This window comes from Triticum aestivum, chromosome 7D (assembly GCF_018294505.1).
Source record: "Triticum aestivum cultivar Chinese Spring chromosome 7D, IWGSC CS RefSeq v2.1, whole genome shotgun sequence".
Lineage (NCBI taxonomy): Eukaryota > Viridiplantae > Streptophyta > Magnoliopsida > Poales > Poaceae > Triticum > Triticum aestivum.
This window is the reverse complement of record NC_057814.1, coordinates 240954759-240981363: the sequence shown is the minus strand read 5'-3', so window position 1 is coordinate 240981363 and position 26605 is coordinate 240954759. Positions and strand designations below refer to the sequence as shown.

Sequence of the window (26605 nt, the reverse complement as noted above, 5' to 3'; positions counted from 1 at the left end):
TTGGGTAATGTTTTTTATTCATTTGGTTGGTGGTTAATTTTGAGAATGCTTATGATAGTAAAATTTGAGATGTGATAGTTGTTCATAGTCTTTTCCCTCAGCTTTTCATCGAGTTGATAGGGAACAAGGGGTTTCAGATAAGTGTGTTTAACTCATTTTCTTCCTATATGATATTCTCTTTGAATTATTCTAGATCTTGACAATGAGTTGTACAATAGATGATATGACACAATGGATGTCAACATACGTGTACCATGGATGTTTCCACTTTATCTCATATATATTGTATATCCTTCAAGCTTAGTAATTTTATTGTTTATTAAATGATCCACTACTTTGTTCACACACATCTGTTGTGTCGACCATCGAACAACTATGGTTAGACAAAACCCTAGCTGTTGATGCCTCTTTGCGTCCCCTCGCCCATTTAGAGGTGGGGCTAGATACATGGAGAAGGTGTTCTTCTGTTGTCTAGGTATCATGAGGGATACATCATTGCAATCCCACATAACATAGTTTTCAGGACACATTCTTATATTCAATATTGGGCACATTTACAAAGTACAGAAGAACGCGTCATTTTCAAGGGTGTTGCTAAAATGCTAATAAGAAGAGCTTGGCCTTGTTAGTGAGGCAAGAAATCTTCCGCCTTTGTGGACGAAGCTGATTTTACAAGGGTGATTTGAGGAATACAATGGATATGGTTGGGATGGCCAATTGGTCTCCCCTTGGATAGATTTGTGTTGAATTCGGTTGGTAGTTATTTTGAGGAGTGCAAATGATTGTTACTTTGAGATGTAATATGTGCTAACTTGTTTATCCCCTTAGTGCTAGTGGGAGATCTGGGCAATACATCGTAGAAAAGATGTATGTCACTATAGGTGTATCATTGATATGTCAACCACTTTTAGACATATCTATTTTATCCTTGAAAATAGCAATTTTCTTTCCATCAAGAAAGGTATTACAAAACTAATAGAGTTGGAAGCTAAGAACTTCTTCTGATATATCTTTTCTCCTAGAAGCATAGAAATTAGCTTGTTTATTATATGATCAAGTAGAAAGTGTTTAACAAGAAAATTACTACAAAGTAAGTGAGTTGTAAGTTAAGGATATTAAGATGAAAGAATATCTTAGTCTCAAGCATGAAGATGTTTGGGAACCAATTTTCAAGATAGACATTGGTCTTAATCACATGTAATCTTTATGCATGTCATCTTGTTGCTAGTGTCTAAACCGTGTCACTACCACCGATAAAGACTAAATCCTGGCCGCCAAGGCTAAGGTGACTAGGTCCTCTTCTACTAGCTGAGCCTCAGAAGGGGCACATCACTAAATCCCCTCATGAGATGATTTCCATATTTTGCTCTTTGATAGGTTTAAAAGGGATGAGGATAAAGCAATTTTGAAGGTGGTGTTAGGATGCTGACAAGGCAAGCTCATACTCTTGTAATGGATCTTCTCTATGGTTGAAGCTAGTGTGATGAAAGTATTTGAGGAATACAAAAGCTATGGTTAGGAGTTTCTGATGATATCTTTCGGATAAAGCTTTCCATTGATTTGTCAGCTTCTCTTTTTGCAGCGCTTATTGTAGTGAATTTTGAGATGTAATAGGGTATAATAGGTTTTGTTCCTTAATTTTCTATTGAGATGATAGGGGACAACAATTTCTAGTTTATGTCTTGAACACACTTTCTTCATTGCATGTCTCCTCTCTAAACAACTTTAGTGTAGAATTTGGTAACAAGTTAAACAATGCGTCATATGACAAGATGGATGCCAACATAGGTACATGTATCCTTGATGTGATACCCCCTTTATCTCCAATACATTGTGATAAGTTTTATTTATACTCACCATTGCATTGAGTTTAACCATGATACTCTCGGGATTTATCTCAAAATATCCCATTAAGTTTTGCTTTTATTTCGTTTCCCTTTTTCTGTATTTTGTAGGTCTTTTGGTTGTTTCTCCCTTGTAAGCACTTACCAGGAATTGCTACCCATTTTTTAGTAAAACATAGCACAATTTGTGGCTGTATATGGTATATTGAACGAGATTGTCCTCAAAATGAGCTCAAATGACGAAATAACAAATTTCCTTTTTGGATCATCCCTATTTGAGGTTGTATGCAAGATATGACCAAGCGACCAACTAAGCACATTAGAGCAATGGGCATAGCACAATACGAGCTCGGGTACGACCGTACAAGGTGGTATGACCATCTGTACCATGCAGGAAGAGCTGGAGAAGAGGCCTAGTCTTCGCGGTCCAAGCTTTGATTGGGTGACATTTGTTTTTATTCCATATGTGGGAGGTAACTAAGGTTTAGGGGGCATCTAATTCACATTGGAGCTCTTGGATCAAAACAGAGGAGTCAACTCGATTCTTATATTCATCTCCAAGAGGTATCCGACCCTAACCCTATTCTAGTCCAATCCCTAGGCATTTTGGGGGTTGTGCCCTAGCCCATACCTCCACACCACCAAGATCCATCACATCCTTGAAGGAAGGACAAATGAGAAATACAAAGAGAGAATCTGCCATCCTTCATTGTCATAGCCCTATTCGCTGACGTTGCGACATCTCACTACATCCGCCTCTCTATCCCTCGTTGAGCCTTCGTGATGGTTGTAAACTTGAACCCCTTTTTAATGTGTCTACTATTTTAGTAATTGTTGGTTCTAGGTTTTGGATGATTTAGTATGTAAATTTAATCTTATTTCATTTTAATTTTCTCTTTTCGTCTTGTTTAGTTACTAGTTTAGTTCGCTACCCTTTACAATTAGCATCTGCCAAGAAGCGAACAGATTAAGTTATTTCCAATGTAGGTTTGGGTGCAATGTAGCTGCATTCAGTAACATGCATAGCTAAGGGGTTGGTAAAAACCTTCCTTAACTCCTGAAGTTTAATAATGGCTTACACTTCCCTTGAAAGGTTCTATTGTCATTTGGACACTTGTGGTCACCACCTTGCATCGTATCAATTTTAATGTTTACTATATGATCCAACTACAAAGATTTCATCATGAAAATTTTAGTAAAGGTTAGGACTTGGATGTTAAGGCACTAATATGAAAGAAAAAATTCTTTCAAGCAAACAGGTATCAAGGAACTAATTGTCAAGATAGACATTGATCTTAAAAGAATAATATTTCCTGCATGTCACCTTGGTGCTAGTCTAATATTTGGCCACACTAGTCTCCTAAGTTTCTTGCAAAACAAAGGTGCCATGACCCCTATACCTCATTCTCCTTGATGATGCCGAGGTCAAGTCAGCCAAATTGGTGAGTTGTTCTTCTTAAGGAATGGACCAACGTACACTATGGTTGTGACATCTAGATGTGGTGGTGGGTGTATAGCAAGGTGCAAAAGCATGCATATCTAGAATAGGTGGCTAGCGAGGTGCATCAGCTAGCATATCTAGAATGGTGGGTTCCTGATTTGGCATGAATGAGGGAGGCAGTTATGGTGCACATGGCTACCGTTCTGGTGTGGAGGTTACATCTTTTCTCAAGTGTACCTGACTATAACGTCCTATGGCCGCATGGGCTAGGTTTTCCTAAGATCAATGTGTAGTGATGTGGGATCGTTGTTGGGATCCTATCGATCATCAGATTTGTACTTCTCGGGATGTGGCTTTTGATGAGTCTCGTCCCTTCTACCCGCGTCCATCTTCCTCAACCTTTTCAGTGGAGTGCATCTCTTTCCTCACTTTTTCTGACACACCTATCGCTCTCGTTGAGCCATTGTCCATTTATCCTGTTGCCTTATTTGTTCGACTATTGCAGACATGACATTTCCACCCATGGTTTCCTCACCTCGGTTGTCACAGGATTCCTCACCTTCCTCCTCGATGACTTCTTCGTCTCCTTCATCGGAGTCTACCCAGTGAATCCTCCTTGTATTCTTCCATCGTCTCCATACTTTTATACTCTCCATTCGTGTGTTGTGGATGCGTCTATCGATGTGCTATCTTCCTTGTCTTAGCCTACTTATGGCTTCCATCCTCGTCCGCTACTGCCTGTTGATCTCCCTGGTTTCTCTGCCTGGCGTTGTTGTTCTTGAACCGACTTCTTATTGTGAAGCTGTTGTTCATCCTGCTGAATGGCGGCTTGTGATGGCACAGGAGCACTTGAATGTAACGACATGTGGGATCTTGTTTATCTTTCTCCCCATGTCTGCCCCATCACTTGCAAATCGGCCAACAAGGTTAATACCCGCTCTAATGGTTCTCTAGACCGTTACAAAGCTCGTGTTCTGGCTCGTGGCTTTCAATAGGAGCATGGTTGTGATTACAATGAGACTTTTGCTCATTTGGCCCATATGACCACTGGTCGCACACTTCTTAGTGTGGCCTCTATTCGCCATGTCTGTGTCTCAACTTGATGTTAAGTGTGCATTTCTTAATGGTGAGTTGCATGATGAGGTTTACATGCAGCCCCCACCTGGGTATTCTGTTCCCTGACGACATGGTATGTCGTATCCGTTGCTCTATTTATGGCCTGAAGCGAGCCCCTTGCGCCTGATTAAGTGTCTTGCCTGGTGACTGTCGCTGGGTTTTCAACGAGTGCTCATGATCCAGCGTTGTTTGTCCACCTTTCTGCTTATGGTCGGACACTTCTTCTTCTATATGTTGACAACATGATCATCACTATCTAGGACCCAAAGTATATTGCCTTTGTGATGGCCCGTCTTAGTGAGCAGTTTCTTATGTCTGATCTTGGCCCTCTTGGCTACTTGCGTTTGAGGTCTCTTTGACCTCCGATGGCTTTTTATTTCCCAAGAAAAGTATATCCAGGATCTTCTTGCTTGTGCTGCTCTCACTGATGAGCGCATTCTTGAGACTCCGATGGAGCTCACATGCTACTTATGGTGATCTTGTTTGATCTACCCATTATCATAATCTTGTTGGGAGTCTTGTCTATCTAGCTGTCACTCGTTAGGATATCTCTTATCCAGTTCATATTTTGAGTTACTTTGTCTCTGCTCCCTCTTAGCTTCACTATAGTCACCTCCTTTGTGTTCTCCGATATCTTCATGGCACGATATCTCACCATCGGTTCTTTCCCCATTCCAGTTCATTACAACTTCAGGCCTATTTGGATGCTAATGAGCTAGCGATCCTCAGATCGTCGTTCACTTTATGCTTACTGTGTTTTTCTTGGTGGTTCTCTCATTGCCAGGAAGACGAAGTAACAGACTGTAGTTTCCCGTCCGAGTGTATAGGGTGACTTGCGTACTGTGGCTCTTTTGGCGTAGAGGTTACTTGGCTATGGTGGTTATTTTTGGAGTTTGGTTTTTCTGACACTACACATACTCTGCTCTTGTCTGACAGTATATGTTCTATTAGTATTGCGTGCTATCCTGTGAAGCATGAGCTCACCAAGCATATTGGTGTTGATGCTGCTTTTGTGCACGCTGGTTTGCAAGATTAGGTTATTGCTCTTCAGTATGTGCCTTTTGAGTAACACAATTGGCAGATTTCTTTGCGAAGGCCTAGAGTAGAGCACAACACGACTTCTATCTATCCAAATAAGTGTTGTTGATCCACCATGAATTTGTGGGGGGGTGTTAGAGTTATATATATTTAGACATGCACCTATTTGTATTTTCCCCGTTTTATACTTAAGTTTTTTGTGTGCATATTTTACCACACCTGTACATGTATATGCTAGCCTATGGCCAACTGGAAAGACAAGTTGTGTATTTCAACAGATAGTCCACTTACTCATTCCACCTATTGCAAGCCACTCTATCCATTCGGCTACCACCAAAGATAAATGGACATCAAATGCAAGAAAGGAAGGAAAAAGGTGTTGGGTGATTTCATGTCACTTCTTTGATTCTTCGAGGACCAAGAAACACATTTCTTGAATCCATCCTCCCAAAGTCCATCTCTTCCACCATGATACGCCTCAAACATACCGATATTTTTTGTATGAATCATCCTATAATGTTATTAATTAGATACCATTTGGCAATAATTCTTATTGAATTTATTAGACTAACATATTAATCAAGTGCCTGGTGCTAGTTCCAAAAAAAATTCCTGTTTTTTTGTAATTTCAAGAAAATCCCTAGAGAAAGTCTGAGGAAAATTAAAATCGAAATGGTTCGAGAAGTTTGAAGACACCAGAAGACCCTGGAGCCTAGGCCCCACCCCAGGTGGGTCCCATAGGGCCTAGGTGTCCTAGGGTTGTTGGCGCCTACAGGGGTGCCTAGTACGTGTGGGACCCTCCCGGCTGGCCTCCAGTGCCTGATGCTCCATAAATACCCTAAAACTTTCACCCTAATTATGGAGCATTTTTCATCGCCTCCACATCATGTTTCAGATGCAATCTTTGTTTTTGGCCTTGATCCGGAACTCTGCCGGAAGGGGAAACAATCTTCATCACCACGCTGCAAGATGAGTTGTATGTAGTCAACCCCCTGGATTACGGGTTCATGGTAGTAGCCAAAGTTGTAATCTCTCGACCTTGATGTTTTAGATGTTCAATACAATAGTGATATGAGCTACCCTAATGATTATGGTTTATCTGATGTACTCGTAGTGATGATGTTGATCATGTTATTTATCATGATACTTTGTAAGTCATATGATCATGTCCTTACTCTTATGTTGTTTTCACAGAAAGACTGTAAGGGAGGCCCCTATAGTATAATTGGTGCAACAAGCCAAAATTGAAGGTACCATGCCTTAAATCTAGATGGTTGGGAAGGCCGCGGCCCCTTTCCATCACTACGCTATGCCTTAGTCTGCTCCTTACTCTTATGTCAACTCATTTCATCATGCTTTGGTCAATGTGTGGGAGAATAATATAAGGCAAATATATATGCATTGTCATAATTCATTAATTTTCCAAAATGCGGCAGGTGTCATTGTTAACCATGATACTTTGTTAGTCATTTGATCATGCACTTAATTTTACTCTTATGTTAACACGCGACGGTTGTGGCTACACGCAGCGGACACCAAATACTTATGTTAGCACGTGGATGCAGCCAACGTGCATGGTCCACACATCCACATGTGGTAGCACGCTGTAGCTGCAACCATGAACTCCAGCGAATGGTCGGGGCAAGGACGTGGGCGGTGTCTAGCACATGCCGGCGAGTTCCTATCTGACCCATGCAAGCTCCTCTCCGACCTTGCATATCGCGGGAGATGAAAGAGAAAAGGAAAAAAATATGTGAGGCTATAGGCGGGGCCAAGTGGGTGGAATGGATTTTGGGCTGACGTGGCAGGCACGTTCGTGCGCGTTCGAGCGTCCCCATATCCGCCCCATATATGATCTGACTTTGGGGAGTGTCGGATAGCCCGAGCGTTTGAGGAGGCTTTGAGGAGTCCGGTTGAATGGCCTATTTTTCTTCTCTCTCATGTTCAGACCCTGACCGGGCTATCCGCCCGGACATTTAGAAAACCTTCGAGGAGTTTGGTTGTAGATGTTCTTAGTCCACTTTCACAAATGTCAGATATGTGAGTGTCAAACAATGCTAAATATGTGGTGATTACATTGCCTAAGGTCTTGATTTCAAGTCCTGCCTTTCGCAATTTATCCAAGAATTGTTGTTGCCCCCTCTGTGTCCACGTATAGTCCTCTTGAGTCATACCTCTAAGTCTATTCACATGCTAAACTTCCCACGTCAAACATGAGAGGCGTGTTGAAGTGTATATGTAGATTGGTTGTGTCGCCTAGTGCATGAAGCTTAACATGGTATCAGGGCATAAGGTCTTGAATTCAAGTCATAGAGTTTGTAATTTATCCAAAAATCAATATTCCCCCCTCTATATCCACGTATAGGCCTCTTGAGCCATACCTCTGACTCTATTCATGTGTTGACTTCCTGCATCACACGTGAGAGGGGGTGTTGAAGTGTATATGTGGATTGCCTAGCCCTTTCCATAAGTTTGTACTTTTGGTTGTGTTGGCTAGTGCATGAAGATTAACACCCCTGACTAAGCATGAGATTGCACGATTTCGATGCCTGGTAGCTGCATCTTTCAGTTCTCCATCCATAGGTTCTGCTGGTTCTGCTACCGACTCTTCCCGCAATACGAGACCACCTTCTACACACGCAGGAACATCTTAGTGGATCCTTGATACTAGAGCATCTTTTCATATGACACATGATTCATCCACTTTGTCCTCTATTCAATCTCTCGATTCTCTCGTTCATGTTTTATTGGTGTTTGTAGCTCTCACTCGGTTACTGGCCGAGGCATTCTTAGCACTTCATTTGTTCATGTTACTGATGTTGCTCATGTTCCTTAACTTGCCATGCAGCTCACTTCTGGTGGTGAGATTGTTGACTCTGATTGTAGGGCCATTCTCGACTTTGACTGATGTTCCATTCTGGACCAATGTTTTCATGGCGTCCGTATATCGTCGCTATATCGACGATATAGCGGTATGGCGCGGTCGTAGCCTGGGCCGTCCAGGCCCGCGATAGGTTTGGCCTGTGGCGTCCGCCATAGGCCCGTGGAGTCCGTAGGTCATCCACATGACGCGTTTTCATCGCCATACCAGAAATCGAACGCCTTCGACTCGGTGAGCTCGTGCGCGCGGGAATAGCAGCCGGCGGCAGGAGAATTGGCGCGCGCGCGGGAAGCATCAGGCAGCGGCGGGAAGGAAAGAGCTCTCCAGAGCTAGAGAGAGGGAGAGGGAGAGAGAGAGAGAGGGAGGCCATGGCAGATTGAGATCGTACTTGGAGTCCTCGACCTCGTCCTCTCCGGCGAACGGCCAACGGCAGCCAGCTCCAGCTCCGCCTCCAGCCTCCGCACCACCTCCCCTCCACCCCTGCGGCCCCTTTCCCTACCTCCCGCCAGCCCCCTCTTCCCTCCTCCCGCCACCCCCTGTCGCTCTCCTTCCGCCAGCCCCTTTCCCCTCCAGATCCAGCTGTAGGGAAGCGCCTTTGCTCCAATCGAGCACAACTGCTCATCTCCTATGTGCATCAGGTGACCATCATGGTATTTCCCCGGCTCCCCCCTCGCCCTCTCCTTCTCCTTGCTCTTCCTCCCCATGCTAGTGCTCTGTTTCTTCTGTATCTGTCCTCACTGTGCTAATTTCTGAATATATGTACATGTACTGCCTGTTGCGCTGCTGCTATATGTAGTGTTCAGTCATGTACAACTCACTTGGGCAACTCATTTGGTACAACATATTACAGCAAGATTATGAAGTTGTGATTTAATTTGCTATCATCCGCCATAAGGTTGTGTCTATGATGTCGCCATGCCATACGCCATAAGCGTTATAATGTTACGAAGGGGGTCAGTCGCCATAAAATGCGTTACGCCATGAAAACATTGTTCTAGACCGTCACAATATGCTCTCCTTGGTGCTAGCCCCCAGCGCCATGACTGCCAGGGCCTCTGGGAGCCTAGCTGGCTTCACCTCCCCTCCGCTGCCATCGCCGCCAGCCTTTACGCCTATGTTGCCTTGTCTACCAGCTCTTTTTAGCAGTGGCATCATCGCTAGTGACTTCTATGGCTCTCATCTCTTGTCCTTAGTTTGACATGGCCTTCTTGGATCAGTCTCAAGTGGTGTGTCTTTAGACTGACGGGGTTTTCAGCTTGGCAAACAGGCCCAACTACCTTATCATCATAACGCGATTGTGTCTCGGTGCCCTTTCGACCTTGTTCACTCAGATTTGTGGTGCAACTCCTTTTGGCTGGAAAGGGGGTCATCCCTACTATATTATCTTTATAGGTAATTTCTCTCGCCACACTTGAATATATTTTATGTCTTCTCATTGTGTCATTTATCTATTTATAAGAATTCCGCTGCCATGGTTCATACTTGATACGTCTCCAACGTATCTATAATTTTTGATTGTTCCATGCTGTTATATTATCATTCTTGTATGTTTTACAATCATTTTATAGCAACTTTATATCATTTTTTGGGACTAAACTATTGACATAGTGCCCAGTGCCAGTTGCTGTTTTTTGCTTGTTTTTTACTTTGCAGGAAATCGATACCAAACGGAGTCCAAACGCAGCGAAACTTTTTGGTGACTTTTTCTGGACCAGAAGACACCTGTTGGGCTAAGAAAGTACCTGAGGGGACCTCCGAGGGGAGCACAACCCACCAGGGCGCGCCTGGGGGCCCAGGCGCGCCCAGGTGGGTTGTGCCCACCTCGGTGGCCTCCCGCACCGCCTCTTTGTTCTATAAATACACCAATATTCCAGAAACCCTAGGGGAGTCGACGAAAATCAATTCCAGCCGCCGCAAGTTCCAGAACCACCAGATCCATTCTAGACACCATCACAGAGGGGTTCATCATCCTCGTTGGTGCCTCTCCGATGATGCTTGAGTAGTTCATTGTAGACCTACGGGTTCGTAGTTAGTAGCTAGATGGCTTCCTCTCTCTCTCTCTCTCTCTCTCTCTTGATTCTCAATACAATGGTCTCTTGGAGATCTATTTGATGTAACTCTTTTTGCGGTGTGTTTGTTAGGATCCGATGAACTTTCAGTTTATGATCAGATCTATGTTTTTATCCATGAAAGTTATTTGAGTCTTTTGATCTCTTATATGCATGATTACTTATAGCCTCGTACTTCTTCTTTGAATCTTTGGTTTAGTTAGGCCAACTAAATCGATTTTTCTTGCCATGGGAAGAGGTGCTTTGTGATGGGTTCAATCTTACGATGCTTGATCCCAGTGACAGAAGGGGAACCGACACGTATGTATCGTTGCTATTAAGGATAACAAGATGGGGTCTATTTCTACATAAATAGATCTTGTCTACATCATGTCATTGTTCTTATTGCATTACTCCGTTTCTCCATGAACTTAATACACTAGATGCATGCTGGATAGCGGTCGATGTGTGGAGTAATAGTAGTAGATGCAGACAGGAGTCGGTCTACTAATCTTGGACGTGATGCCTATATAATGATCATTTCCTGGATATTGTCATGATTATTTGAAGTTCTATCAATTTTCCAACAGTAATTTGTTGACCCGCCGTTTGCTATTTTTCTCGAGAGAAGCCACTAGTGAAATCTACGGCCCCCGGGTCTCTTATTTATTATATTTGCCTTCGTGATCTATTTTTATTTGCTTTTCTTTTCAGGTCTATTAATCCAAAAATACAAAAATACCTTGCTGCAATTTTTATTTATTTATTTTATCTCGCGTTCCCGCGAGATCTATTTATCCAATCTACTACAATTTTACCTATCTTTTTACCCGTGAGGGATTGACAACCCCTCTCTTACATCGGGTTGCAAGTATTTGTTCTTTGTGTGCAGGAGCTGTTTACGTGGTGTTGCGTGCTTCTCCTACTGGTTCGATAACCTTGGTCTCATCACTGACGGAAATACCTATCGTAGTTATGCTGCATCATCCCTTCCTCTTTAGGGAAATACTGACGTAGTTCAAGCCGCATCAATACTCAATTCTCCATGCCCATTTGTGTGTTTCGTGCTGACTCTGCTAGAGAGTATATCTTGAAGATGTTGCTTGGAGGTCTTGCCGAGCAGGGTACTCTTGCTCAATTCTCTTGTCCTGGTGCTCATGCTTAGAATGGCGTGGCCGAGCACAAACATTGTCACCTTCTTGAGATGACTCATGCGTTAAAGATCGCCGCCTCTCTTCCGCCTCAATTTTGGGTTAAGGCTCTTTCCACTTCCACCTATCTCATCAATCTTCGGCCATCCACTGCTTTGTAGGGTGGCGTTTCTTTCGAGTATCTTTTTTATCATTCTCCTAATTGTTCGGTGCTTCGTTTGTTTATTTGTGTTTGCTATGTTCTTCTTGCCCCTTGTGAGCGCATCAAACTGACCACTCGGTCTGTCGAGTGTGTCTTCTTAGGCTATAGTTATGAGCATAAGTGTTGTTGGGATCCTATAGATCATCAGATGCGGATTTCCTAGGATGTGACTTTTGATGAGTCTCGTCCCTTCTACCCGCGTCCATCTTCCTCAACCTTTTCAGCGGAGGGTATCTCTTTCCTCACTTTTTCTGACACGCCTATCGCTCCCATCGAGCCATTGTCCATTTATCATATTGCCTTGCTTCTCCGACTATTGCAGACACGACATTTCCACCCATGGTTTCCTCACCTCGGTTGTCACAAGATTCTGCACCTTCCTCCTGGATGACTTCTCTGTCTCCTTCACCGAAGTCTACCCCGTGATTCCTCCTTGTATTCTTCCATCATTTCCTCACTTTTATATTCTCCATTCGTGTGATGTGGATGCGTTTATTGATGTGCTATCTTCCTCATTTTAGCCTAGTTATGGCTTGCATCCCTGTACGCTACCGCCTATTGATCGCCCCGCTTTCTATGTCTGGCGTGCTGTTCTTGAACCGACTTCTTATTCTGAAGTTGTTGTTCATCCGGCTGAATGGCAGCTTGTGATGGTAGAGGAGCTCTTGAATGCGACGACACGTGGGATCTTCTTTCTCTTTCTGCCTATGTCCGTCCCATCACTTGTAAATGGGTCTACAAGGTTAATAGACCCGCTCTAATGGTTCTCTTAACCATTACAAAGCTGGTCTTATGGCTCGTGGCTTCCAGTAGGAGCATGGTCATGATTACAATGAGACATTTGCTCATTTGGCTTATATGACCACTAGTCGGACACTTGTTGTTGTCGCCTCTATTCGCCACGAGTCTGTGTCTCAACTTGATGTTAAGAATGCATTTCTTAATGGTGGCCTGCATGATGAGGTTTACATGCAGCCCCCACCTGGGTATTCTGTTCCCTAACGACATGGTCTGTCGTCTCCGTCACTCTCTTTATGGCCTTAAGAAAGCCTCTTGCGCCCGATTGAGTGTTTTTCCTGGTGACTACCACTGGGTTTTTAGCAAGTGCTCATGATCCACCGCTGTTTGTCCACCTTTTTGCTCGTGGTCAGACTCTCCTTCTTTATATGTTGACGACATGATCATCACTAGCGAGGATCCTGAGTATATTGCCTTTGTAAAGGCCCGTCTTAGTGAGCACTTTCTTATGTCTGATCTTGGCTCTCTTTGCTACTTCCTTGTGTTTCAGGTCTCTTTGACCTCTGATGGCTTTTTATTTCCCAAGAAAAGTATATTCAGGATCTTCTTGCTCGTGTTGCTCTCACCGATGAGCGCATTGTTGAGACTCCGATGGAGCTCACATGCTACCAATGGTGACCCCTTGTTTGACCTGACGTACTATCGCCATCTTGTTGGGAGTCTTGTCTATGTAGCTGTCACTTGTCAGGATATCTCTTATCCAGTTCATATTTTGAGTTAGTTTGTCTCTGCTCCCTCTTTGGTTCAGTATAGTTACCTCCTTCATGTTCTTCGATATCTTCATGGCACGATATCTCACCATCGGTTCTTTCCCCATTCCAGTTCATTACAGCTTCATGCCTATTTGGATGCTACATGAGCTAGCAATCCTCGGATCGATGTTCACTTTATGCTTACTGTGTTATTCTTGGTGGTTCTTTCATGGCCTGGAAGACGAAGTAACAGACTGTAGTTTCCGTTCGAGTGTAGACGGTGACTTGCAAACTATGGCTCTTTTGAAGGTAGAGGTTACTTGGTTATGGCGGTTACTTCACCAGTTTGGTGTTTATCACACTACACATACTCTGCTCTTGTCTGACAATATATGTTCTACTAATATTGCGCGCGGTCCTGTGAAGCATGAACTCACCAAGCATATTGGTGCTAATGCTGCTTTTGTGCGCGCTGGTTTGCAGGACCAGGTTTATTGCTCTTTCGTATGTGCATTCCGAGTATCACCGTTGGCGGATTTCTTTATGAAGGCTAGACTAGAGCACAACACGACTTCTATCTCTCCAAATCAGTGTTGTTGATCCACCATGAATTTGAGGGGGGTGTTAGAGTTATATATATTTAGTAATGCACCTCTTTGTATTTTCCCCATTTTATAGTTAAGTTTTTTTGCATATTGTACTGAACCTATACATGTATATATGCTAGCCAATGGTCACCTGGAAATACAAGTTGCATATTTCCTAACAGTAACCATAAATACCCTTCAAATGATAGTCCACTTACATATTCCACCTATTGCAAGCCACTCTACTCAATTTGTCAACCACCAAATATAAAGGGACATAAAATGCAAGAAAAGAAGGAAAAAGTCTTGGGTGATTCCATGTCACTTCTTTGATTCTTTGAAGACCAAGAAGCACATTTCTTGAATCCATGCTGCCAAAGTCCATCTCTTTCACCATGATATGTCTCAAACATATGGACAATTTTTATATGAATCACCCTATATTGTTAGTAATTAGATACATTTTGGGAATAATTCTTGTTGAATTTATTAGACTAACATATTAATCCTGTGCCTGGTGCTAGTTCCCAATTTTGTTTTGGTATTTTTTGTAATTGCAGGAAAATCCCTAGAGAAAGTGTGAGAAAAATTAAAATTGAAATGGTTCGGGAAGTTTGAAGACACCAGAAGACCCTGGAGCCTTGGCCCCACCCCATGTGGGTCCCATAGGGCCTAGGCGCCCTAGGGTTGTGGGCGCCTACATGGGTGCCTAGTACCTGTGGGACCCTCCCGGCTGGCCTCCGATGCCCGATGACCCATAAATACCCAAAAACTTTCACCCTAATTATGGAGCATTTTTTCGTCGCCTCCACATCACGTTTCCGAGGCAATCTTTGCTTTTGGCCTTGATCCGGAACTCTGCCGGAGGGGGAAGCAATCATCACCACGCTCCAAGATGAGTTGTGAGTAGTCAACCCCCTGGATACGGGTTCATGGTAGTAGCCAAAGTTGTAATCTCTCCACATTGTTGTTTTAGATGTTCAATACAATAGCGATATGAGCTACCCTAATGATTATGGTTTCTGATGTATTCATAGTGGTGATGTTGATCATGTGATGAATTATTTCTTTATGTTTGAAATTATATGCCTTTTGTTTGATCTATAGATTATTTCTTTCTAGTTGCTTGTCTACTCTTGGCTAGTTTAGATTGATAATCAATAGTGGAAGAGGTGTGCATAGTTGGGTTCACTCTTGCAACTAATCGACCATAGTGGCAGTAAGTGAAAAAGGCTTGTATTGAATTGTTGCCACCAAGGTTTAGGTTTAGTACAAGATTCATTGTCCCCTAAACATAACAATATGTCATCTTGGTAAATGCAATTACTCATGTTTACATTTAAAGCCATATGATGTGAAGACGATCTCCATCTATAGACGGGCTATTTAGCTATTAGATGCAGAGAGGATCTCAGTTTAATAGTATTTGGGCGTATTGTCTATATAAGAGCTTACACATTCATTAATCTGGCATGGGCATGAGATTTTCATTGTGCACTTTTTCACATGATTATTTTACTCACCACACTTTTATATTTTGCAAATTTAAACTTGGTGAACCTATGAACCCCAATCCAAACACGTTGTTATATTTTTTTAGTTTTGTTTTATTCCAAAAATAGAAAAAATATTCATCACACATTATCTTTTAGTTTCTTGTGCAACTAGTAAGACTAACAAGGTTGACACCCTTGTTAGAACTATTGGGGACACTAGTGAAGTTTTATTTTTGTTGCAAGCACTCAATTGTTGCAGGGTATATACCGTTATCTCCATAGATTGCTATCTTGGTTTCTCATTGAGGGAAGACTTGTTGCGTACTTCATACTCCTACTCTAAGGAGCCCAACAAGGGTGCATACAACACAATCACACAGCAATCCTATTCTTGTGTGCGATAGGACCTTTGATTCATGGAAGAGCTTTGCTTGAAGATAATTTGAGGAGTTCCTATAAAGAACCTTGCTTTCTTGTTACTATTGGATGGTGTCATAGCGTAGACGGTTAGGAGTAACTTAGATCCTTTGATTACTTCGTGTGAATGATTAAAGAGTTTGTATAGGCTCGAAGATCACCTATTTGGTGAAGATCTACCCTTAGTGAGGATTCTTAATGCAAGCCATGATGTAATAGGTTGTATGTGCTTGATGGGTCACTTGGTGGGTGAAACATCTGGGATCGTTGTGATCTTAGAACCTTGGATTCAAAGCTTCCATCGACGTGGATTTACGATTACGCCAACTATCTGAACCATGGGAAAAGTATATTCGCATCACGAGCGTTTGCATTCTCTTAATCCTAGTCCCCTAGTTACTTGTAAGCTTTAATCTTCCGTTATCTAGTACTCTTGACAGCTTGCTTCTTAAGTTCTTTGGGTTGCTTAGTCCTAGTTATGTTGTTCTAAAAATTGCCAACAACATTGAAATTGGAGTAGAAATCTTTAGTGGGACTATTCGCACCCCCCTCTAGCTCTTAGACCTTGATCCCAACTGTCAAATTTGAACTAAAACCACGACAATTTTTTTCGATCGGAGAGAGTTATAATTATCAGGTTGTATGGTAGAAAAGTTGAAAGCAGAATTTGATGTTTACCTTTCTATGTGTATGATGTAATGAGGTAATTATAACTTAAAGTTCAGATAGTAGTAGTTGATAATAGTAAACTTGTAAGTTTGGTGTGGGATAATGCATCAAATTTAAATATACAATGGAGATAAAAAAGAGAAAGACAAATACATCAAGTTTGAAACATGAATTCTAATTGAAGGTTCATAAAAGAACCGCAAATTGTGCAAATAAGACTTCTTTCATGGACCAGTCTCTCTAGATAGCACAAACTTATCCTTTATTGCCTTCACCCCCAATATTTCTACTCCTATCTCCACTAGTGATTACAGACCAATCGGCTTAACTCTTCTCTAAAACACATTACGAGGCTACTGGCTAACAGGCTACAGAAAATTTTCTTGAAACAAGCGCACAATTACTAGTATGGCTTCCTTACGAAAGATCTATCCAAGATTGCTTGGAGTGGTTCAAAAATTTATATTAGTGCCACAAATAATAATAAAGAAGAGATCATAATCCTCAAGCTAGATATTGAAAAATCTTTTGACAAAGCTGAACACAATACCATACTGCAAATTTTGGGAGCAAAAGGATTTGGGACAAAATGGATCAACTACGCCATTATGATTCTACCTTCAAGCACTTCATATGTCATGCTTAATGTTGTACCTAAGAAAAAAAATTATTGCAAGCCAAGCTGGGTGACCCCTTTCCCCCTCTCCTTTTTGTTCTAACAATCGATCTTCTTTAGTCGCAAAGAAGGCCATGTAGCAAGGGTTGCTCCAAACTACTTTGTCTAATGCAAGATGCCATGATTTCACAATAAATCAGCATATAGTTGATACCCTTATGGCCATGCAAGTTGATGGTAAGCAGTTGGTCTTTCTTAAAGACACTCTCGATACTTATGTTTGGATACACTTGGCTCAAAGATAACTATCAAAAACCATTATGATCCCAATCAATGTGCGAAGGGTAAAATGCAGGCTCTAATAAGAACCCTCAAATGCAAAGGAGAATTCCCTTTGACATATTTCGGTCCCCCACTTGGGATACCAAGCGAAGAGTTGAATATATCTCACTTATGGCCAGACACAGGTGACTACGTCATGGGGATGCTGGAACACTTCAACGAGAAAGTAGAACAAAACCGGTAACGAGGATGACGGTATAATGAGCATGTGCATGACTCAAGAGGATACGGGCACACCTCGGGTTTTGTAAAGTATCGCGAAGCAAAGGGAACATCACATGATAACCAAAGGTTTACTCGAATGTCATTCGTGTAATCATAAGGATCGATATGGACGTCCCCGGTTCCGCTATCGGTCATTGAATGATGGAATTTCGTTCATGTCTATGATTTACCGAAGCTACGGGGTCACAAGCTTAAGGTAATCACGATCTCCTAAGTGTTAGTAGGATGAGAGTATCGAGGATTTATATGTGGAATTGTTTCATTAATATTCGGAATAGTTTCAAGAGGAACAGGAAGCGTTTCGGGGTCACCAGAAGGGTTTCGGGGTTTATCGGGCAATACCGGATATTATCGATAAATAATATATAGGTGGAAAATGTATCCAGATGTGTTACATTAATAATAAAGTTCTCTAATGATTGTTAGAGGGCTTTTATATTTAATTTTATTGGGCCACCATGGCCCAATAGGAAGTGGCGCCCCCCCTTTCCTTTTGGGGGCCCCGAATTGGACTAGGGGAGGAGTTGAGGAGTCCAACTCCTCCCCCTTGGTCGGCGCCCCAAGGAGGGTCTTTCCCTCCTTGGTAGAAGCCAGTCTCCTCCCTCTAACATATATATACTTGAGATATTGGCCCTTTTGATGATACAAGTTTTGGAGCCCCCTCTAGTTCTAGTTGATCTAATTTGAGGTAGACCTAGTTCCTCTAATCTTCATAATTAGAAGCCTCGTGTGGTTCTAATCTCCTCCCTCTAATTCTACGACGAAGATTAGTCCTGGACGGCAAAGCGCTGCTGGATCGTGAAGACCGTACGCTTGCAACCAAGTACACATGTCGTGATTTTGGTCTTCTGTTCGAGGGATCGTCATCAACATTTCGAGGGACTCCAAGTACGATCTATACTGACTCGTCTACTTCCGCTGCATTCCGGAGTCAGTAAAAATCATTGATCCAAACCTTATATGCATCTTCATATTGTTCCAAGGTGATCACAGGGTGATTTTTTTCTACTATGTTTCCCAACATGCCATACCAATGAAGATGGGGCAATAGAGTTTCCAGCAACGAGACTATTCGTGTTGGAACAGAGTAAGACAATGTGTTCCCCTAGGCCAGGAGGGCCTCCACTTCAAACACAGGGCCAAAGCCCTACTATCTAGTTCGAGCCATGAGGTGCGGTGAAATCACATATTGTCAATGGACTTCGTCAGATTGCAACCATGGTCGCCCCACCTAGCAGCTTAAGGACGAGTTGCATCTCTAGGAGGGGTGTGATGTTATGTACATTAGTACATGGCCCTACCGCCATGGCAACTCCCAATTATGATATCAAAACGATACCAATTCCTATGTTAAGTAGTGTATTGTTTAATATGGAAATATATCTTTCAGCTTGCTACTTAGATTGGATGGTTAGTCCTCTATATAAAAAGGACTCCCTGCGAGGAATAAAGCAAGCTAGAATCAGAAGAATAACACTTATATCATCCCTCCAGGGCAAGAGCCCTTCCTGTACCTCCCTACAACCTTAGCACACAACAAGATTCCTCACATGTATATTGTAATCAACTTGAGAATCATGTGCATCAGTATTGAGATAATTTACATGTACCCCCTCTGCATATTAGTTTTATCTTAAGTCAAATTTTGAATACTTTGACCAAGTTTACAATACCAAATCAATACCATCAGATTCATCATTGAATATATTTTCACATTATATATACTTGTCAACTGTAAATGTTCATACTATTTTCAATAAACTCAGTCAAACTTTATAAAGTTTGACTTAGGTCAAACCTATATGCAAAGTAAATAATAACAGAGGGAGTATATGTAGTTAGGCTCATGAATTCAATTGGCAGATAGCACATGAACAATAAGTTGTTTAATTACTCATATGTGTACCCAAAATAACATATACATAATACAAACATGAATCTAACTATGAAGCTGGTAGAATAATTAATTAACCTAACATATACACACATACATACATATTCCTTACCTGTATATTGCAATAACCCCTGGAATCTCGTGCTGCTATATTCAGATCATCAATTACCATGTCGGGAATGTCCTTGCATCGACCAAAAATTTGCTCAACGCTGCAAAAAATAGAGTAGAAATAGGAAATTTAAAATGAATCTAGTGTAATAACATACTGTAGTAAATACTTTGTATCTATTAACAAGGTAAAAGAAACTGATCCGATAACTTCACACTAGAACACGATTGGTCGGCACTAGCTTCACAAAAGGGCTTTTAAAAAAAATCAAGGACAGTTTCACTATCAGAACTATATATGTATGCTAATGCTAATAAAAGAAAATGGCATAATCTGCGTAGAAAAGTATACAGTGGTGGTAGAAATGCAATAATTTGCACTTATATACGAGTGATATTATGCATGTATTCAAACTAGTGTGTGTTCTTTTAAGGTTGGCACACAAGTAGTACGTACTGGGGCAACATGTACACTGTTAACAGTAACTTATAACAGTCTTACAGCAGGATTGCTGCATCTCATATTTAGCTGCTGAATGTATATTACGGAAAAAAGCACTCGCGACGTGCAGGTGCAGTGGGAGCTTTTAGGCACAGAGAAATATTTAACTAGACTGACAGAAGGGCGCCCAGCTTAATTTTGCCAAAATTCCAATGGTACGGCTGTAGGAAATAAATCATTCCCCATGGAAACAAAGAAATGCAACATAAAATCAGAGAAAAATAATCCGGCGTGGCTATGGGTAGCTACATATCATATTTTTGGTCGGGCTATACATGCACAGATCCTTCAGTTTGAGAACTAACCATCGCGAACTCGGGCGCCTAAACACGATCCGCGGCAGCCGGCAATGATTTTCTAGACCAAACTGTGTGTGCTCGGCCGAAACAAGAAATGCAAGAGCGCCGGTGCAAGATAAAAGGCAAAAGTACTAGCTGCCAAGAACAGCAGAAAACACACGGATACTTACAAAAGATAGCTGACTAGAGAAAATTTAGATTAGTATATATAGTATACATACGGATATACGGTATACCTGGTGTCGGAGGAGACGAACTCGTAGAGGCGGCCGGCGGGAGAGAAGACAACTAGCGCAACCTCGGCGTCGCAGAGCACGGAGAGCTCGAAGGCCTTCTTGAAGAGCCCGCTCCGCCGCTTGGAGAAGCGAACCTGCCGGCTCGTCCTGTCCTCTATCCGCCGCAACTCCACCCTCCCCCGCTTCCTCTTCCTCTTCCCTCCTCCCTCCTCCACCGCCGCCGCCGCCGCCTTCAAACTCTCATCCTCCTCCTCCTCCTCCTGCTGCTGCATCCTCCTCCTCCCCACATCCTCCGACATTCCCAGTCAAGGCCCTAGCTAACTAGCTACCCGGCAAAACGCAACCGAGCGAGGAGCGGAGGAGGCTGGTGGCAGCTGGTCATAAAGATGGGGAGAATTAACTTGGGAGGGGGAGAGAATGAGAGAGATTCAAGCGAAAGTTGTGGAGGGCAGGACGAGGGGCTCCATGGGCCTGTCCATCGGATGGGTACGGCACCAGTTGCCGGGCACGGGCCCCTGACCCAACCTCGGCGCCAAAACTAGAATTCGGGCTGAGAACCCCAATACGTGTAGCCTCCTAGCGGGGCAACAACGCTGTTTCGCTGTTTTGTGTCTCGCTGACCTTGTGGGCCTATCTTTGTTGGATCTGAATTGGACGGTTCGGATCACATGTCTTCGTTACGAGCGATCAACGGTTCAAGCAGCAAGAAAAAAAGAACAGGTCGATTCTGGTACAGTATTTTTGGAGAGAGAGAGAGAGAGAGAGAGAGCGCAGTTGTTTCATTTTATGTCGCAAGTAACCAGAAGAGATCGATTCTGGTGGAGAAAGAGAGAGAGCAGATGTTTCATTTTATTTCGTAAAGTAGTATATGCAATACAGGAAATAGAGCATGCTACCGATCTCCTTACCAACAATCAACAAACAGGACATAGTACTAATCTGAACATGAACAACCAAGAGTTTGCCAGAATTGCACATAAAAATGAATTATGCATCACCTTCCATAATGTAAATTTATCACAAGTGATTTTGGTATTTACACAAGGTGAAGAGATCGGAAGGAAGGGATGTCTTCTCTGTATGTATCAGTGACAGTTGCTTTTCTGCTATGATGGTCTTTGGGGCCTTAGCTTGATGACTTTCAACTGTCTACTATAACAAGATTTATCTGGCTTCAACCGTGAAAAAAACGATTTGTATGGCTCCCGTGAGGAAGGGGTAATAATTGCGCCATTGACTCCTCCCGTGTTTATAGTGTTGCTAGGTGGCCTAGGGACATGGATAAAATATTTGTTATTACTTCATGTGTTCTTGCTGGCATGGTGTTTGATGGTCGAAAGTTTTTCTGAAGAAAAAAACAGCCAACAAACACCCGAAGAGATGACAGTTGCTAATTGACAACTAGCTATCACCTTTTAACTGTGACCAAGGGACGCTCCCCATGATGATGTATTGGTGTGTGTATTTTTTTATCCACAAAATTAAGTATTCAGCACAATGAATGATGTGCCCTTGATTTTTAGGTCTTTTTTTCTGAATCAATCTATTCCTTCCACTCCCGAGGACCCGCCTCCCCCTGTTCGCCACTCTAGCAGCTGACAACGAGGTGGGGAGTCCGGGGGGCGTTTGGACTGCAGCCTGGGGCTGCCCTACCAATTAATTGACGTTGACTGTCAGAGTTGGCGTGCGTTTGGAGGATGCCAAAATATCGGATCCACGCCAATATCTCGGTAGCCGGTTTACTCTGTACACCCACGCGTTGGCGAATCACTGGCGGCAAGAACCAATGCCAAATTATTGGGGTGACCAATTTTGGCAAGGCTACCATGGACGTGAACCAATTGGCCTCCCGGTGCCTCGGTTGGGCTAGTAGTTTAGGTTAGAGTTTATTATTTCTCGTGGGAGTGGTGAGGTGGCGGATGGTGGCGCTTCATCTTCAAGTTGATCTTTCGAGCTCTAATGCTCCTCCAGTTCGTCCATCAGAACAAAGTCGATGGAGTTTTGATATAGATTCATGCAGTCTTCTTGGGACAATGAGGTTAGGGTTTCTCGCCATGTGTAAGACAACGAGATTTGATGTCAGGCGCTTCAAATCAATTTATGGGTTTATTGGTGACGACTACAAGTGAGAAAATGTTGGTTGTTAGCGGCACTTGCATGAAGATTTCCCGATAGGCCGGCTCCATTAAAGAAGCGACGGAGGCAGCTTGTTCATGATTAAAAAAAAGAGTGAGAGAATGATGTGCCTTCTCTTTGTGTGGAAAAAGATGGAATCATCGATGAAAGAGACCCCCATACCTTTGCAACATGCACTTGTATCCTAACAATTGGACGGACCTAATCAAGTTGCACAAGAGAGCGAGTTAAAGGGAATATATATCACCAGCCAAGCACGATGTCAACCTGAAAAGAGTATCATATCTGAAAATGGAATGGGGCAAGATATTTGACATAACGTGCTCAAGTAGAAAATTTGCTTTTTCCTTCTTTGGCTTTAGCGAGACAAGAAGATGTACAGCGACCAGCACCGTTGATCCAACATCTTTAGGCACGCAACGACACAACGGTTACATTTGCTGGCTTCTTTACCTGGTGCAAAAATATCCATTGAACAGGTAGATGGAATAGGAGAAGAAAATTGAGGTCGTAGCCGAAGTTTTATTGCCAAGACAAAATCACCCCAAATGCTAATTCAGAAGAAAAGAAATGGTCTAGAGACAATATACTGCTGCTTCTGCTGCTGCACAACAAAATACAATACAAAACTAAACTTCAGCCACGTACAACTAAGAGAGTACAACAGAAGGAAAAGCTCCAAAAGGTTTGCAATCCGAATTGTCTATATCCGTCGAAGAACTTTCTCGGCAGCCTCCACGGTTTTCTCAATGTCTAGGGTTGTGTGTGCCAAGCTTGTAAAACCTGCCTCGAACTGGGACGGTGCCAGATACACGCCTTCTTCCAGCATCCCACGGTGGAACCTCCCAAACTTCGCGGTGTCGCTCTTCTTGGCGTCATCAAAGTTGTGCACTGGGCCACCTGCGAAGAAGAATCCGAACATGCCCCTGATGTGTCCTCCACACATCTCATGCCCTGTTTTAGCGCCCGCATCCAATATCCCCTGGACAAGTTCACCGGTGACCTTGTCCAAGTATTCATAGGTGCCAGGCTCCATCAGACGCTTGAGAGTGTGGATTCCGGCAGTCATAGCTAGAGGGTTTCCACTCAGGGTTCCTGCCTGGTACATTGGCCCTGCTGGAGCAACCATCTCCATGATTTCCTTCCGCCCACCGTAAGCACCAACTGGAAGACCACCGCCAATAATTTTCCCCAAGGTTGTCACGTCAGGGGTGATTCCAAAGTACTCTTGTGCCCCACCATAAGCTAAACGGAAACCAGTCATCACTTCATCAAAGACCAGAAGTGCACCGTCTTGTTTGGTCACCTCACGGAGAGCATTTAGGAAAGCAGGCTGCGGAGGAATGAAGCCAGCATTGCCGACAACCGGCTCAAGGAAGACTGCAGCAATCTCCCCTTTGTTATCCTCAAACAGCTTTTTAACTGCCTCAACATCATTATAAGGTGCTGTTAGAGTCCCAACGGTGGCTCCCTTAGGCACTCCAGGGGAGTCTGGGAGGCCGAGGGTGGCAACACCACTGCCTGCTTTAACGAGGAAGGAATCTGCATGGCCATGGTAACAGCCTTCAAACTTGAGGATCTTTTCCCTCCCAGTGAATGCACGCACAAGGCGGAGTGCTCCCATGCAAGCTTCTGTTCCTGAATTTACAAAACGAACCATTTCGATACTCGGCACAGCGGAGATGACCATTTGAGCCAACACATTCTCCAACGCACATGGAGCACCAAAGCTAGTTCCCTTCTTCAGAGTTTCAATAAGTGCAGCATTCACCTGAATTAAACACAAGCCTTTAGTAACGCTGAATTTGGTTCATAATGGTCAGTCAGTTTCTATCTTGCGATTTCCAAATAAAGCAAGATATGTTTAGTCCTAACTTCATGATTCCTCAAAAGTTTTGACCTGAGATAGTATTAGGCGATCCCAGCAGTTTGATCCCACAATCTAATGAATAACGCATGTACTTTAGCTAGTGGTATTTCTTTTTTGGAAAAAATGGTGATTAGTCAAATTAATCCTACCGAGTACAACAAAGAAAATCATCAAATATTCACTCTGGGCAACAATAAAGCAGTTCAAAATATACAGGTAGAAACATTACATCCCATACATTTTATGAAATACGCCCTCCGTCCCGAAATAAATATCACAGATTTAGTACAACTTTAGTACAAAGTTGTACTAAGTCAATGGCACTTATTTTGGGACAGAGGGTAGGATGTACCTCATCATCTGCATGACCAATGATTGCAGGACCCCAGGAACCAACATAATCAATATATTCATTTCCATCCACATCCCACATATGAGAGCCCTTCACAGAATCAAAAACTATGGGCTGCCCACCGACTGATTTGAAGGCACGGACTGGTGAATTAACACCTCCAGGCATCAATTCCTGTGAAGAAGTGAGACATCAATCAGTAAAAGATCGACATCAGATAATAATGAAAATAAAATGTGAGTAAGATCTAAAATAATAGAAGAATGTAACGATGCTCTGGATGAGGATGGACTGCGCCATCTCATGATAGTTCACTAAATCCAAACAGAGCAGCACCAAACAGCTCAACATCTGTCAACGCAATATGCCAACTACTGATCTAAGACCCAAAACATGACTAAAAGAATGGTTAAATGCACTGGCCACTTTTACATTTCTCGAGTCCAACTACTTATGGCAACCATTCCACCTTATATTCTCATCATGGTTGTAAATGCAGGTAGCAGAATCAAACATACACGTAGTTGCCCACCATGTACACTGAGACTAATTCTGTGCGTGAAACTTGACGATAGATGTTGTGTCTATGCTAATATTTCTGCCTACACCTAGCAATCTGGTCTAAGAATACAGTTGACCTTGACCTTGCCAAATGCTGACATTGCCCATCTAGGCAGCACAAGGGCCCTGATTTTCAACCTCTAATCTACCCATACCACGCCTTCAATTCGCATACCAGACACAAAAACATGCAAATTTGCCCCAAGTTTACCCGATAACTTTTGAAGTTGGTCACACACGACGTCTCTCCACAATTGCACTCAGAAAAAATCCGCATTTTCCTCCCCCGGGGAACCGCGAAGAGAAAATCTCAAACGTGGCACTAAAAGAGAGAGAGACAAACAGAGAGAGAGAGAGCACCTTGGCGGCGTTGAAGATCTCCTCAGATTTCTGAACCGTGTAAGCCTTCTCGCCTATGGAGACGGCCGCCCTCACCGCCGACCGAGAGCGAGGCGCGCGCGAGATCTTAGGCGCGGCGACCGGCCGGATCGAGATGCCGGACGCCACGGCGGCGGCGGCTGCTGCTGCTCCGGCCATGATGCTTCCTTCTCCAGCGATGTCGTCGGGTGCGGGGAGAAGATGAGGAGGGGATAAGAGAACTGGTGAGGGGTTTGGTGGGATTGGGTCTTAAGAACTCGGCCCTGCCCGCGTGAGAAGAACGTCGTTTTTTTCTTGTGAGAAGATGGAATGTGTTGTACTCCCTCTGTATTTATTAACTATGCATATTAGATTTTGTCAAATTTATAAAAAAATATAAACATTTACCATAACAAATCTATATGATGTGAAAGTATATTCAATGATGAATCTAATGATACTAATTTGTTATTATATATGTTAATATTTTTTATTAGTAACTTTGTCAAAGTTTACAAAGCTTGACTTTGACCAAAGGTAATACATGGACTAAATAAAAACGGAGGGAGTACGGGCCAGATGGCCCTCAAGCTTAGAGCATCTACAACCGGATTTCGCAAATCCGGCTCCTCAAACGTCTGCGGCGTTTTTGCGGACACTGAGCGGACACCCCTCAAATGTTGGGTTGCACATCTACATAACGCAAATTTCGATTCTCAAATCC

General features: G+C 43.0%; 2 protein-coding genes across 2 annotated transcripts in view; both read right to left on the bottom strand.

The window, feature by feature from the left end:
* LOC123169618 (MADS-box transcription factor 51) overlaps positions 1-21089 on the bottom strand; it is a 30105-nt gene extending 9016 nt beyond the window's left edge. The window contains exons 1-2 of the mRNA XM_044587489.1: positions 20606-21089; positions 19570-19669 (exon numbers count right to left, since the gene is read on the bottom strand). Of these exons, the coding sequence (XP_044443424.1) occupies positions 19570-19669; positions 20606-20904 (399 nt within the window). The 5' untranslated portion in view covers positions 20905-21089. The remainder of the gene's footprint in view (positions 1-19569; positions 19670-20605) is intronic.
* A 2154-nt stretch (positions 21090-23243) lies between these two features.
* Positions 23244-26195, bottom strand: LOC123164340 (glutamate-1-semialdehyde 2,1-aminomutase, chloroplastic). Its single transcript, XM_044581766.1, has 3 exons — positions 25885-26195; positions 24964-25137; positions 23244-24512 (listed from the first exon to the last, which is right to left on the bottom strand). The coding sequence occupies exons 1-3, from the start codon at positions 26059-26061 to the stop codon at positions 23445-23447; spliced, it is 1419 nt and encodes a 472-aa protein (XP_044437701.1). The 5' UTR covers positions 26062-26195; the 3' UTR covers positions 23244-23444.
* Positions 26196-26605: the final 410 nt, after the last annotated feature.